Source organism: Molothrus aeneus, chromosome 3 (genome assembly GCF_037042795.1).
Source record: "Molothrus aeneus isolate 106 chromosome 3, BPBGC_Maene_1.0, whole genome shotgun sequence".
Taxonomy (NCBI): Eukaryota; Metazoa; Chordata; class Aves; order Passeriformes; family Icteridae; genus Molothrus; species Molothrus aeneus.
Genome location: NC_089648.1, coordinates 26,313,076 through 26,326,198, shown reverse-complemented (window position 1 = coordinate 26,326,198; position 13,123 = coordinate 26,313,076). Strand labels below are relative to the sequence as shown.

At 41.4% G+C, this 13,123-nt stretch overlaps 1 protein-coding gene across 1 annotated transcript in view; it reads right to left on the bottom strand.

The window, feature by feature from the left end:
- The window catches only part of TTC7A (tetratricopeptide repeat domain 7A), a 171,475-nt gene that overhangs the window by 51,729 nt on the left and 106,623 nt on the right, over positions 1-13,123 (bottom strand). Inside the window, exons 16-18 of the mRNA XM_066546525.1 lie at positions 8,999-9,115; positions 5,126-5,223; positions 5-139 (exon numbers count right to left, since the gene is read on the bottom strand). Coding sequence (XP_066402622.1) covers positions 5-139; positions 5,126-5,223; positions 8,999-9,115 — 350 coding nt within the window. The remainder of the gene's footprint in view (positions 1-4; positions 140-5,125; positions 5,224-8,998; positions 9,116-13,123) is intronic.

Sequence of the window (13,123 nt, the reverse complement as noted above, 5' to 3'; positions counted from 1 at the left end):
TTACCAGCTTGTAGCCAAATTTGTTCAAGAGTTGTCCAGAGCTTCACAGGTCCCTGCTTCATTGTACTGCTCTGCATAGTTATTTCAGACATGGCCTGTTCCAGTCTTGATGCAGCAAGGGAAGAGGCTCGTTGTGATCCTACAAACCAAATAAACAATTATGTATTTTATACTTATTTGTGATATTTCTTGACTTGTTAAGGCAGCCGGTCTGATCCTCCACTCACTGCATTGGTTTTATGTAATAAGAACTCTGCTGAATTTTGGCATGACAAACTGGAGAAGTATGTTTTATAAAAGGTTAATTTGCTGAAAAAAAACCTCACTAAATTATCCAAGAGCTGCAGCTCAAACAAGCAAATTAAGAGATAGTAATTTTATAAAGGTCTGCTTAGCATTCATCAAGGAAGCAACCATATTATGCTTGTTTGGGAAGCAGAAGTCTAGCATCAAATATTTTCCACAAATACCTATTTTATAAGCACAGTCATCATACAATTACAAAATGTGCCCCACTAAGGTAAAAAATTCATACAGCATTACAAGGCAGCTTAGCCCCATTCACACAGCATACACATTTCAAGTGACATCAACATTGTTCTACTGATTTAGAGGCAGGGGGGGTTTCATTTAACCTTGGGGAGCACAGAGTTCAGAGCTTTGACTATATTAACCTTTAGTATGCACTGTAACATTTACGCGAGAATAAAGTATTTGGCTCCCACACTTCTGGGACAAAACATCACATCAAAAGCTTATCCCAGGAGGGCTGCATGGGCAGAAACCACATTCTCCAGTACAGCAAGTGGGATTATAGTGGTGAGCCAACCTCTCAGAGGGGTATCAACATGGTAGTAACAAAATAAGAAGCTACAAATTGAGATTTCAGAGTTGGCTTTGAGAAATAAATATTTTAGTATACATAGGTTTTAATGTGATTTTATGGTTGATAAGCTCTTTCTCTGGAGAGCTGCTGTGACTGAAGCACTTGTGTTGATTAGCATTACTCTTGAATCTACCCTTACAGGCTGACCTCATAAACCACAAGATCCTCAAGTTAAAATCCCGCTTTTTCTCTCCCGCAGCCACAGGGCACATGCACTTAATGGTCTCTCTGAGAGGGACAGCATGCTTTTCCAGCTGGAGTGTGCTCAAGAGAGAGAGGGCTGCCAAGCCACACCTCCTCACCAGCAGACCAACACATCACCCTGTGATCCCCAGGCACGATCTCCTGGCCATCTCTGGATGCTGAGCAGGGACCCAGCCACCCGGCAGGCACAGGGGGAGACTGCTCACCTGGCAGGACATGGCTGCAGCTTCTACTTAACCCGAGGTGAGCGTGTCAGGGCTTGGGAGAGACCACAAATGCAACCCCAGGCTCAGAACTGCAATGGGAAATATTTGTCCTATTATCTCATCGCTAACTAATGTCATTCATTTAAAGCAGGAGGACTTCAAAACAGCCCTGCAGCAGGCGCCTCCCACGGCTCCCTTGGAAAATGCAAATGTGCTCTTCCCAGATGCATTTCTTAAATTCCTACATAATTGCAAAGACATTCCTGATCTAATGTTCCAAGAGATGACAGTGCAGTAATGTAGCAATTACAGCTTTAAGGGTATAGGCAAAAGCCATTCAGCTTTGCAGGAAGAATTTATTGTATTTACCAGTTTATTTAACTGATCCACCTTCAGCCTGTTTCACTGCATGAGATTCTTCCCCTGCCTTGCCCACTCACACTCCTCTCCCCCATCCCTATCTCCACTAGTGAGAATTTCCCTTAAACTCCCAGAAATTTAAGTCAGACTAGAGCCATTTGACACAGGCAAAACTACCAAGCATTTATCCCCAGCCATCTAAAATACAGAGAGCTTCTGTGCACTGCAGAGACAAGAAAATGGACACATGAACAGCTAGTGATGTTATTAGCAGAGCTTTGAAGCTACGGCAGACTTCTTGCCTTCTAGATTGGCAAACCTGGAAAAAATTACATGAACTTTGTGGATTGTGCAGTCAGCCTAAGGAGATTCTTATATTAGCATGTTTTGAATGCAACTTTCAGTACCACATTTTCCTGCCAAGGCTGCCCTCTCCCAGAGAAGCTTGTGGAGCTGTGTTTCTTGCAAGCATCCAAATGTAATGCTGGGCTGTTTGCACAGGGTGGGCAGATAGGCTGGTGTATTATTCACATCCTCACAGAGCTCAGGGAAATCCTCTTTTCCTTGCAAATCAATCCAAGAAAACTAAATCACCTTTGTGCATTTTGGAGAGGTTCACACACTGCCTAAGTAGATCCCGTTAGAATCTACTTAAGCATCCTTCCCTCACAAAGCAGACTTCCCAGGAATACAACAGCACAGTTGCTCTCAAAGAAACCCAAGTTAGCTGCTCCTCATCTCATCTTCGCTAGCCCAGTAGTTGCCAAGAGGGGAATTTGGGACTGATCCTGCCCAGTGCAGTGGGCATCTGCACAGCTGGACAAATGAGACCCAAGTTACTTAGCAATTTACATGGAGGCTCTTTTCATTTAATATCCCTTGGCATTCCAATCCTTTGATGTTTATTCTCTTTTCCTTCTTTCCCAGCCTACAAGAGGAAGCAGAATATTTTAGGCAGAGACCATGCCATCCCTGCTTGGCCTCTGACACAGATACACTCCTTGCTCTGGACACGTACATGCCAGACGATCAGGCTCTCTCCAAACCAGCCCATCCTCCACTTTTCCCACCTCTGTTCTCGCCCATCTCTGCTGGGATGCTCACAGCAGTTCTCCTTAAAGCTTGTCAAACCAAATAAACTCTGTAAGAGAAAGTTTTAGCCAGCCTGGTCCTTCTGGACTGAAAGGGGCTCAGCCACATCTCTGAATCTCAGGCAAGCAATGTGGTGCCCCTGGGGGTGGGCTGATGGCTACTGCAGCCACAAAAGTTTACCTCTAACACTGTTTACCTCTAACTCTGTCCTGAGAGGGGAGATAAGCATGTGTCACACTGGCAGGACTCTGGCCCCAGGGTGGTGAGGGGAGATGGAAAAACTTGAAGCGACATTAAAAAAATTATCTGAATGTCTCATTATAAGCTATCTCCTCCTAAAGAAACATGCTAAAAAAACCTCCCCACAAAACCTGTCTCACAGAACTTTAATGTCATGCCTCAAAATACATGCAAATTTGGCATATGAAGATATCATATCAATTTGTTATTTTAGTGCAGTCTCTTTCTCTATTTAACAGCTCTACCAGACAGAATATAAACTTCACATTTTACAATAAAACCCTCCGAACATTTTGGAAATAACTCATGAAATAACAAACTGATTTTGTTGTGATGAGCTCTGCACATAAGCCCTACAAAATCTATCCAAATAATTTTAAATCACTGTTCTAGGATGTTTTAAGACCAAAAAGACCAAGTTTAATATTTTGCATTTATGTGAAAATTGCTATCAAAATAGAAATGTAGCTCATTAGATTTACTAAGCTTATAAGAAACACGGAACTCCCAAGCCTAAATCACTTCAGGCAAAAGCATTATAAGATAAGACTGAATCAGAGAAAGAATGAAATGGCAAGGCAGCTGACTGATATCAGTGAATTTAGTTAGGAACACTGCTTCAGTTAGGAGAAGATGAAGAAAATAAAGAGGAATTAACCTTTCTGGCAGCAAACCTAAAATTCTGGCACAGCAAATAATCTAATTGTGGTCTAGCTGAGGGAGAGGCCAGTGTCAAAGCTGGCCACAGTGAGTGCCACTCCTCAGTGATGAGCCCAGAGATGGCAGAGCGCCTGCGCAGCGATGCTGCTGCATGCTCCCGGGGGATTGCACAGCAGACAGCGCTGCCTGCTCCACAGCCATGCAGAAATATCAGACCTCCTCCCTCCTTCCAAGCAGGCAGCCCCAGCCCCAGCTCTGGAGGAGCACAAGGGCAAGAGGGAGTAGAGCTGTACCCTCCAATCTCACCCACTACTCTCTTCAAAGAGGCTCCCAGCAGGGAGAGCAGAGCCAGGTGCTTCCCTCCTGCAGATGGAGAACAGCAGCACTCAGAGCCTGCAGAGAAGGGAGCCACAGAGCCCTGCTGAAACCAGCCAGTGCCAGCCCCACACTTAGGTGGGTGGTGTAATTTCAGTACCAGCTCCTTTCTTGCATTCATTGTGGGGGCAACCACGTTAGCATGGAAACCTGGATTCTCAGAGTGGAGGAGGAATATATTTCTTGGCTAAAACCAAACTGCATTCAGTGCAAATCACTTTAGGTGCATGAAAAGCTGATTCAAATCTTGTACTTTACATTAATTTGCCCTTTCTGGCAGGCAGCACCATGGCATACAGCACAATTAAGACTCAGACAAACCCTAATTCCCTAGAGATCCATGAGATTTATGTGTTAGCTTTTATTTTTTGTCCATTTTTTGAGTTTGAGGTTCACTCTCTTTGCAAGTGTTTCACCTACATCCACAAGCATAGGCATTTGATTCCCTAAAAAACCCTCCAAATCAAAAGGCAAGTTTCTCACATTATCATCTGATTTTGAGCTAGGGTTTTAAAGTAGTACCAAGTATCACGAGACTTACAACAAAAATCACAAGTCAGCAGCGCTCTCTGAAAATTTCTTTTCCCCTTTACTGCCAAGATCAGCTTTGATGTCTCAGTTACTTCCATCTGACTCTTATCTGGTACTGTGAATATGTATTTACCATACAATAAAGCATCACAAGGCTTATGCACAAATCCCAAAGCAAATCACCATCTAATAGGAATTGACACTCTCCCTCGGCTTTCCAAAACCAACAATAGCAGCTGGCTTGATCAGGACATCTACAAAGAATTAAATGAGGAGGCAGGCCGAGGGATGGAAGGAATAAAAAATAGAAAGAAGGAGAGAATTATACATCTCAGAGAGCTTTGTGAAAGAAAGCAGGAACTCCTCTCTGTGTTATGCATGGGGAAGCCAAGGTACAGGCAAACCACAGGGACATATTTTACAGCAGAGCTGGCCATGGAGGCAGACCTGGACCTCCTGACCAGCAACTTGGATGTGCACAGGCCCACCACCCTCTCCAAAGACAATGAAATATTCATTTCTCACAAAAGCATGTGTTTAGAACAGGAAAGCACAAATCTTATTTCCTTACCAGAATCAGTGTCATGAGCATCTGGCAGAGTGAGATGCAGTCCATTATGCTTTTTGATTACTGGTGTTTCAGTCACACTACTTCCTTTCTCAGAGCCACTGTAAAGAAACAAAACTGTGTAACCTGGACATCTCTCAGAGGAGAAACATTCCCCTCAAAGCAGGCAATAGTTTAGCTGCCATGGGAAGTGAAAAATCAAGGTTTTCAGTTGTGAGAAATCAGCTTATTGAATGTATTAACATCTGGCCCACTGCCACTGGACAGGAAGCTCAGAGACTGCCCAGCAGGGGCTCCAGGGCACGCACTGGTATTTAGTTTATTTGGCTATAGGGAGTCTTTACAAACCAATGGACAAGAAACATGTTGGCAGCTAGAAGTCAGAGCAGAGGAGGCCCACTAGCAGACCCAGACCCAGCAAGAACCACCATCTCTTGGGCTTTTCTGCAGAATAATTTGTTCACAGGTCTACTGTGCTGATCCTTTTGAAAAAGACCAATTACCACCTTCCACCTGGGTGCTAATTTCTTCATATTTTCATTTCAAAGGGCTTATTTTCTCCCCTTCCTCCTTTGTTCTGTTCAAAAAGAGGAGGAAGATAAAAACTACCAGATAGCACTGCTTTATGAAACAGGTCTGCTTATGAAACTCTGGTCTGTTCTTCTACTGGACTTCTGTCCTCACAGGAGAGGCCTTACAAAGAAAAACACACCAAAAAAAAAAAATCATGTGGCTAACAAAAAGTCACTTAACACAGATCTCTTGAGCCTTCCTGTCACCACATAGTCTGCCATCCCCCAAGGATCAGTGGTGATGATATCTCCTCTCATCATCCATTAAGGGATGAAATACCAAAAGGAAAAGTGACTGCCCTGACTACTTTTTCTGGCACACTTCCAAGCCTGCAGCTCAGCCTTTGGACAATACTCCTTCCAGGAAGCAAGTTGTCAGAGAGACATGATTGGTGTGGATGCCCCCATCTTTCAGTCTGAGGAGTCTTTTGGTACGGATTGCACAGAATTCCTTTCAATTTGCATTGATCTAGCAGAAGAATCAGCTGGGGACTGCTGTTTGGTTTTAAACACAATTATTCTGTTATCACAGAAAACAGCAGCAAAAGACAAACCAAGTCTAGTCCTTCCCAGCTAACAACCTAAGGCTGAAAGCCACTTACTATCATTCATCATAATAGCAATCATATTTACAGTAGCTAAATAACTTTTTACTTGGGCTTTGGGATCAAGCATAATGGTTTCTGTTAATGCACTCTGAATTCTTGGGCACTGGACTGCACCACTCTGTCCTTGAATGGGCCTCCCTTGTCATCCATACTGGTTTCCACACTGATAATTCATTTGAGCCTATCACATAGTGACAGAGAGAAAGGAAAATTAAATTATCTGTCCTATGCCTCAGCCTTACCTAGACAGGACTGACGTAAATGAAAGTGCCCTGGCCAGAGGCTGCTGGTGGAACTGTATGGAGAGCTCAGTCTTACTCCTGTGTATACAGGAATAAGGCAGCTGCACTTCCATATATTACTGCCATGAGTCAAGTGCTACCTTAATGCAGCAGCACTCCCATGGAATCACTGTTCAGGCACATGCTGAAACACTGATACACTGATAATACACTGTACTCCTACTGTAAGAACAGGGGAAGAGATGGGAAAATCCCAGGGTGAAAACCCAGTGTAATGCATTGTGCAAAACAGCCACTCCCAATGGCTCTGTTATCCCAGAGAAGGGCTGAAAATGAACTACCCTTTAAAAGCTGCAGTACAAAGCCTTCAGCCAGGAAAGCTTTTTGATGCACCATGGAAGGGATAGGAGCCAGATGATTTGCTTTCTACATACAGCACTGGAAAGGTTGCCAGTAGGACAGCAGGACATCTACTGCCCATGTTTTTGAAAAGTAGTTGAGACAATGGACAAATTGGTGACAAAAATGCTGAGTGGGACACTTGGTTGTGAGACTGCAGAGGGACCAGTTTGTCAGAAAGAAGACAGGGGACTTGAACAGGCCATATGAATAGCTGCTGGGGATAAAATACTGGGCCCTGAGAGACTTTTTGGTCTGTCAGTCACAGTAAGATTGCAAAGCCAGCAAACAGGCCAGACAAATGGAACTGAAGTGCCATTTAATTGTGTAGGCAATTATCTATTGATTGAACCAGTAAGGAGTACTGGGTGCAATAGCTCTCAACTTTGTGTAAATGCAACCTTCTCTTTTGCAAGAGGCCCTAAAAATGCCTTTGTCCAAGTCTCACTGATAAGAATTCCCCTTAAGTTCCTCTGCCAGCCCTACCCAGAATACTTTACATATTTGTTAGCTGATACTGCTGCAATTTGCTAAACACAAGGGGCTTCCTGGGTCACTGAATCCAGTCTAAAACTGCAGGTACCAAGTTGATTCTTGTTACCTTTCCAGTAGCATTTTCTAATAAAAATACTTTATTATGTGCTTTTTGAAAAAAGAAAAAAAAAAAGCCCTGCTGGAATAGCAGTGAAATACATACCAGAGTTTTTAAAAGCAAAAGCAATTTGTTTTGTTTAAGATTCTATGGCTAAAGCTTATCAAAAGCCTCTAAAGCTATCACATCTTGGGTTTTTAAGTATAAGAGCCAAAGCACAGCTTGGGATCCAAATGCAGTCCAAATGGCTGAACTAGTTATTTGTCTGTTTTCCAATGTACTCTCTACAGTCTCAGGCTTGCAGCCCCCCCTTGCAAGAGTGAATATTCCTCAGTCATAACTGTTCAGTGTGGATTTGATCAGCTTCATGAGGACTACTCATGGGTAGAAAGATTACTCATGTGAGAGGTACAGGATTGAAACCTTAGCTAAAGATACTAAGGCCTAAGGAAATCAATGATTCAAGTCTGTAAAAGACTACTGCTGCTATGTAAATATCTTGATTTTTTGTGTTTGGTTTGCTGCTCATTAGCTAAACCAACAAGAATTACTAAGAACCCCTCAAGGACAACTTGTACATAGACATGCACCATTCTGTACATATACTTCTGGTGTTTATAAAACTTATGCAATGCATACAGAAACTGGGGAACAACTCAAGCTACATCACCCTGCTGTCTTGATTGCTGCCATCAAGCATGCTGTCCTTCCCATCAAACACAACCCCTGTGGACATTATGGGCAAGGGATCTTGGTATAATATTCCCAAGACACTGTACACTGATACCTTGACTAGGGCAATATCCTAAGGGTGTAGGAAGGAAGAAAACCCAACTCAGTATCTTCCACACTTTTTCAACTTTACCTTTCAGTGGGGCAGCAGATGAAAGGGAGGAAACAGGGAACATAGCATTGGGTGAATGCAGATTTACTAGGACAAGGGAAGGGTGAAAGATGCTACATCCTTCCTTTCTTTCCTTGCCCAGTTAGCACCAGGCTGTGCTACCAGTGTGCAACTACAGCATATGAGTTTGGCACTGTGCCTTTCCTTGGCTTACTCAATTCAGGACTGTGTCACCCCCACACATTCCTGGGTGGTGCCAACTACTGCAGACTGTGAACAATAGCTGATGAAAGCTCAGCACTATTGGGGAGAAAGAAAATCTGGACACCCAAATATGGATAGAGATGTTTAGGCATTTGGTTCAGAAACCTGTGGTTCAAATTGCTTCTTCAGTATTAAAACACTGAGGTTTTGGTTTTGTTGTTTTAAATTTTTTTTTTTAATAATGGCCATTAATATCTTCCCCCCTTTTTTTTTTATCTGCTAGAAATATTACTTATCTTTAAAACAGTACTGTTTATCACCCTTCTTGCAAAATAACTCAAGTATCTAGAAAATTAAAAAGGATAACCACGTTACCAATTACAAATCTGAACTTGCTACAGTGGAGAAAGCCTACCTGTGCTGTAAAACACTGTATACCATCTGCCACATCTGCAACATATGTCTGCATGTCACCAGAGCCTCTTCAGGTCCTTTATGTATCCATTCCAGTTTTACTTTGGTGAAGAGTAAGCTGCAAGATGAAAAAGAATAACTCCTATTTTATTGGCATCTCATAAAAGTAGAGAATCAGTATCACTCTGGCAAGATCCTGGCAGGCAGCATTTTCACTTGCTTTGTACGTGCAGTAATAAAAGAAAACACCGTAGCACAAAACATTTCATTTGGCTCAAGTTTGATTCCCCACAAGGAGATGAGAGGATTAACAATATTCCTCAGCTGCAGTCAAATCTGCGTCACAAAGCTGGCAGGACAGTGTTAAAAGCAAAGCATTGCAAAGCTAACAAGGTGAAACATAAACTAAATCTCATTTTATTTTGGACAGTATTAAAACCAGGAGAAAACAGAATTGCTGTAATACATATGCCCAAGCTGTTTTCTTAATCTGGCATCTCCTTATAGCACTGGCTTATATAATGAATTTCAGACAAAAACCCCAGCACACACTTAACATACACAGATAATTATGTAATGCCTCACAGGAAGGAAACACTTTTTCTTAACCCCAGCTGGCAATCATCTCATGCCCCCAGGCAAGACAGCTGATAGCCTCGTACATTCTTGTTCTAGGTAGTGGAACTGCTGCTACTATTCTTATACCTAGAGAAGACGTACTTGCACAGACCGCTGGAATTCAGCAGAATTGGGTCACACAGAGGTTACAAGACAGATTTGGCAATGACACAAGCTACCACTTGCTGCCAGCATAGCTTTTAATACCATCCTTCACTACACCCATTTTATCTAAATTGTGAAGATGATATAATTTATTTCTTTTATATTAATGAAAAACTTACTTTTCTGCTTTAAATGTTTTTGTGAAGTCTGATACCAACACAATTTTAATTCACTTGATATGGCTAGCAATTAATCCACTGGAAGCACATATGTGTACATACATGTACACAACAGCTGAATGTAAAAAATCCTAAAAACGGGTTTGTGAATGTGACCTGCAAGCTCCTGAGGAATCCAAACTACTTCAGAAAGACACAAGAGCAACTGCAAATACAACGTAAAGAAGAATTCACAGCTGAGTAAGAGATCCTTCACTTGGAATAATTAGAACTCTATTGCCAAGACTGTGTAGTGCATATCTACAGGAATGTGCTAAAATGGCAGTTCCATTTGGTACTAACAAACATCAGGGTGAGCATTTTTGATTTTGGTTTCTCGTTTGATTGGTTGGTTTTTCCTTGGGGGGCGGGGATGGTAGTTACCAAAATGTAGCCCAACTATATCAACTGCTAGAGTGAAGTCTGCTCATGGCTGCTGCTACAATTTGACCTGGTAGAACAAGCATTCCACGATATTCTGCAGGTACAAACTTTGACTAGCAAAGGCAGATCAAGATTCATAATGAAGGGAATTTGTCTTCACCCTTTACTATTTTACATCCCTACTCTATATCTTTGATTTTCTTGTTACTGGTGTGGGCAAAACAAATACTGGTCAGAACATAATCTGCTCTTAGGCATGCTGACCTCCTAACTGGGAGGAAATGCCTTTATGATTCAGGTATTTGAGGCTAAAACACAGACTGATCAAAATTTTGCTGGGACAAAAACGTAACAGTGGATGGATGCACTGTTAAAAAATAAGTCTTAATTCAAAGGAGTGGTTAGCAATGGAATTGGCCAGTGATGCCTGCTGCTCTGTACTTCCTGTGAACAGGCCTCATATGAACAATGCCTGTATCAACACAACAGGATATAGAATCAATCACTTGGGCATAAGGAATACATATCACACTAGCAAGATGGGAAGTTACATCATGGAGTGCAATAGTATTAAAAAAGACATCAAATTCCTGAGCAACAATGCAGTTAAAAGGTCAAACAACCCTTAGCATCCATACACAGAAATGTAATCAGGTAGGAACTGGAAGACATGGCTATTCTTGATCAGAGCATCAGCAAGACATTTGTTACAATCCTGTTTCTAGTTCTTGCTCTTTGATTCCAGAAGATGACTAAAAATGGGATATGGTTCAGAAAATGGTTATGCATGATGAAGTGAAGGCTAGAAAAATGTATTTCATCAGAGGCTTGATAAGCTCAGTTTATTTGCTTTAACCAAGAAGCAGCAAAGAAATTGTTTTGCCCCAGCCTGCAAGCATCTACATGAAGTCTCTCATTGTGAGTCTTTGATGTAAAAGAAAAGATACACAGAATCTAAGAATTCATTGGAAGCTGAAATCAGTCAAATGGAAATTTCTAAGTAAATGTATTCACGTAACTATCAAGGAAAATAATCTTTGCAGCAACTACCTTGTAAGAACAGTAAATTCTGTAGTCATTAAAGCCTTTTCAGCAAGGCAGGATAACATCTGGAAAGCAATGGTAGTGTACAAACAGAAGCTGTGGGTTTGATGCATAGGCTCATGAGTGAGTTTCTTTGGGCTGCAATGTGCAGAGGGGTGAGACTACATCATCTTCCTTCCCGAAGTTACTCTATTAAAAATATTCTTCCAGTCCCGGAAGCAAGCACATTGAACAATCTATGCTATTTTAAACATACAGAATAATTTTTAAATCACTACAAACTTTCAAAATGAAAGACCTTCTAAAGCACTGTACGGCCCCCCTTGCAGCAGAAGAACAGTGGTCAAGAAGACCAAGGCTCAGAGACCAGCTGTATTTCATCCCAGAACAAAGTCACACTTCTCAACATGGTAAGATACCGCTCAGTATTAATTAAACAAGCAAACCTATTAACAGTCAAACTCCACGACAGGATGGCTCTGTTAAAGGCTCCTTCTTCTTACATTAGCAGGGACATAGATGGCTTATCAGCAGGGAAGTAAAATCACTACATAGTATATTTACACATTGCAGTTAAACATTAAAAAGACAAAGCAAGCATTTTATCACTCTGCTGTTTACTGCTTACAGTGAGTATATGTCATCTGCTCTGGATGAAGATGCAATGTTCTGTCTCAGGAGAGAGAACAACTAATGAAACCAAGGAAAAAAACAAGTCTCTCACAAAAACATAATGAAGTCTCAGCACAATACTATTATGAGTTGTAAGGCACAGGCACACTACAGGATCTTGGAGATACCATGCCCTACTAGCTGTTGTGGCACTTCACCTTGGGAATAGTGTTATCCACGTTATTGTGTAGTCTTATAATGAACCAAACCAAAAGACAAATTGGAGGAATGTAAGAAGCAAAAGGAATCAAACCATACCAGTGGCAGTAGCAAACAATGCAATTAAACATGCTAAGTAAAAGGTGGAAATACAAACAAGATATCAGGCTGCATGTGCTATACACTCTTAGTATTTCTCAGTTTCTAATAAGCTTTGTAACAGTGAAACCAGATAAGTAAATACATAGAGAAAACAGTGAGGTAGTATCACTATCTCAAGCTTAAAATTTTATTACTGAGCTAGCACTCTTACTACACATAAATCTAATGAGTATTGTGTCCTATCAGTGTTTGCACACAATTTCAGGGGCATAAATAAAAATTACTTACGCACAGATCTCACCTTATTGTATTTCTTAATATCATTGTGCATTTGTATGATGCTTGTAGTATTAAGCAGTGTAGACTTTTAAAAGGATTCAACATATAAAAATAGCCCCAAGATTATCAATATAGTCATTGGTAATTCTATTAGCCTGTGAATATGAAAACAGATTTGGGCTGAAGCAAGTATATAAATTGCTACTACACAAGCATAGGAAAACAGAGCAAAAAAACTCACAAATCATTCTTGTAATGTGCGTGACTTCAGGGACAATACCAATGGAAAATAACCAATAGAACCAGTGCTTAGTCTTGATACAAGACTCTAAGCTCCCTCTCAGAGGTTTTCTTTTGGGGGGCATGTGGACAGTATGCAAAGGCTTTTTTTCTCCAATGGAACATCAGGTTACTGCCACAAGCAAACACGCCCATCTCTCACTCTATCACATTAACTCTGACAAATTAAAATCCAGATACAGCCGAATTTGGTGAGACCTTAAGTTCTGAAAATTCAAAATGAATCCATAATGAGGTTTCCCAAG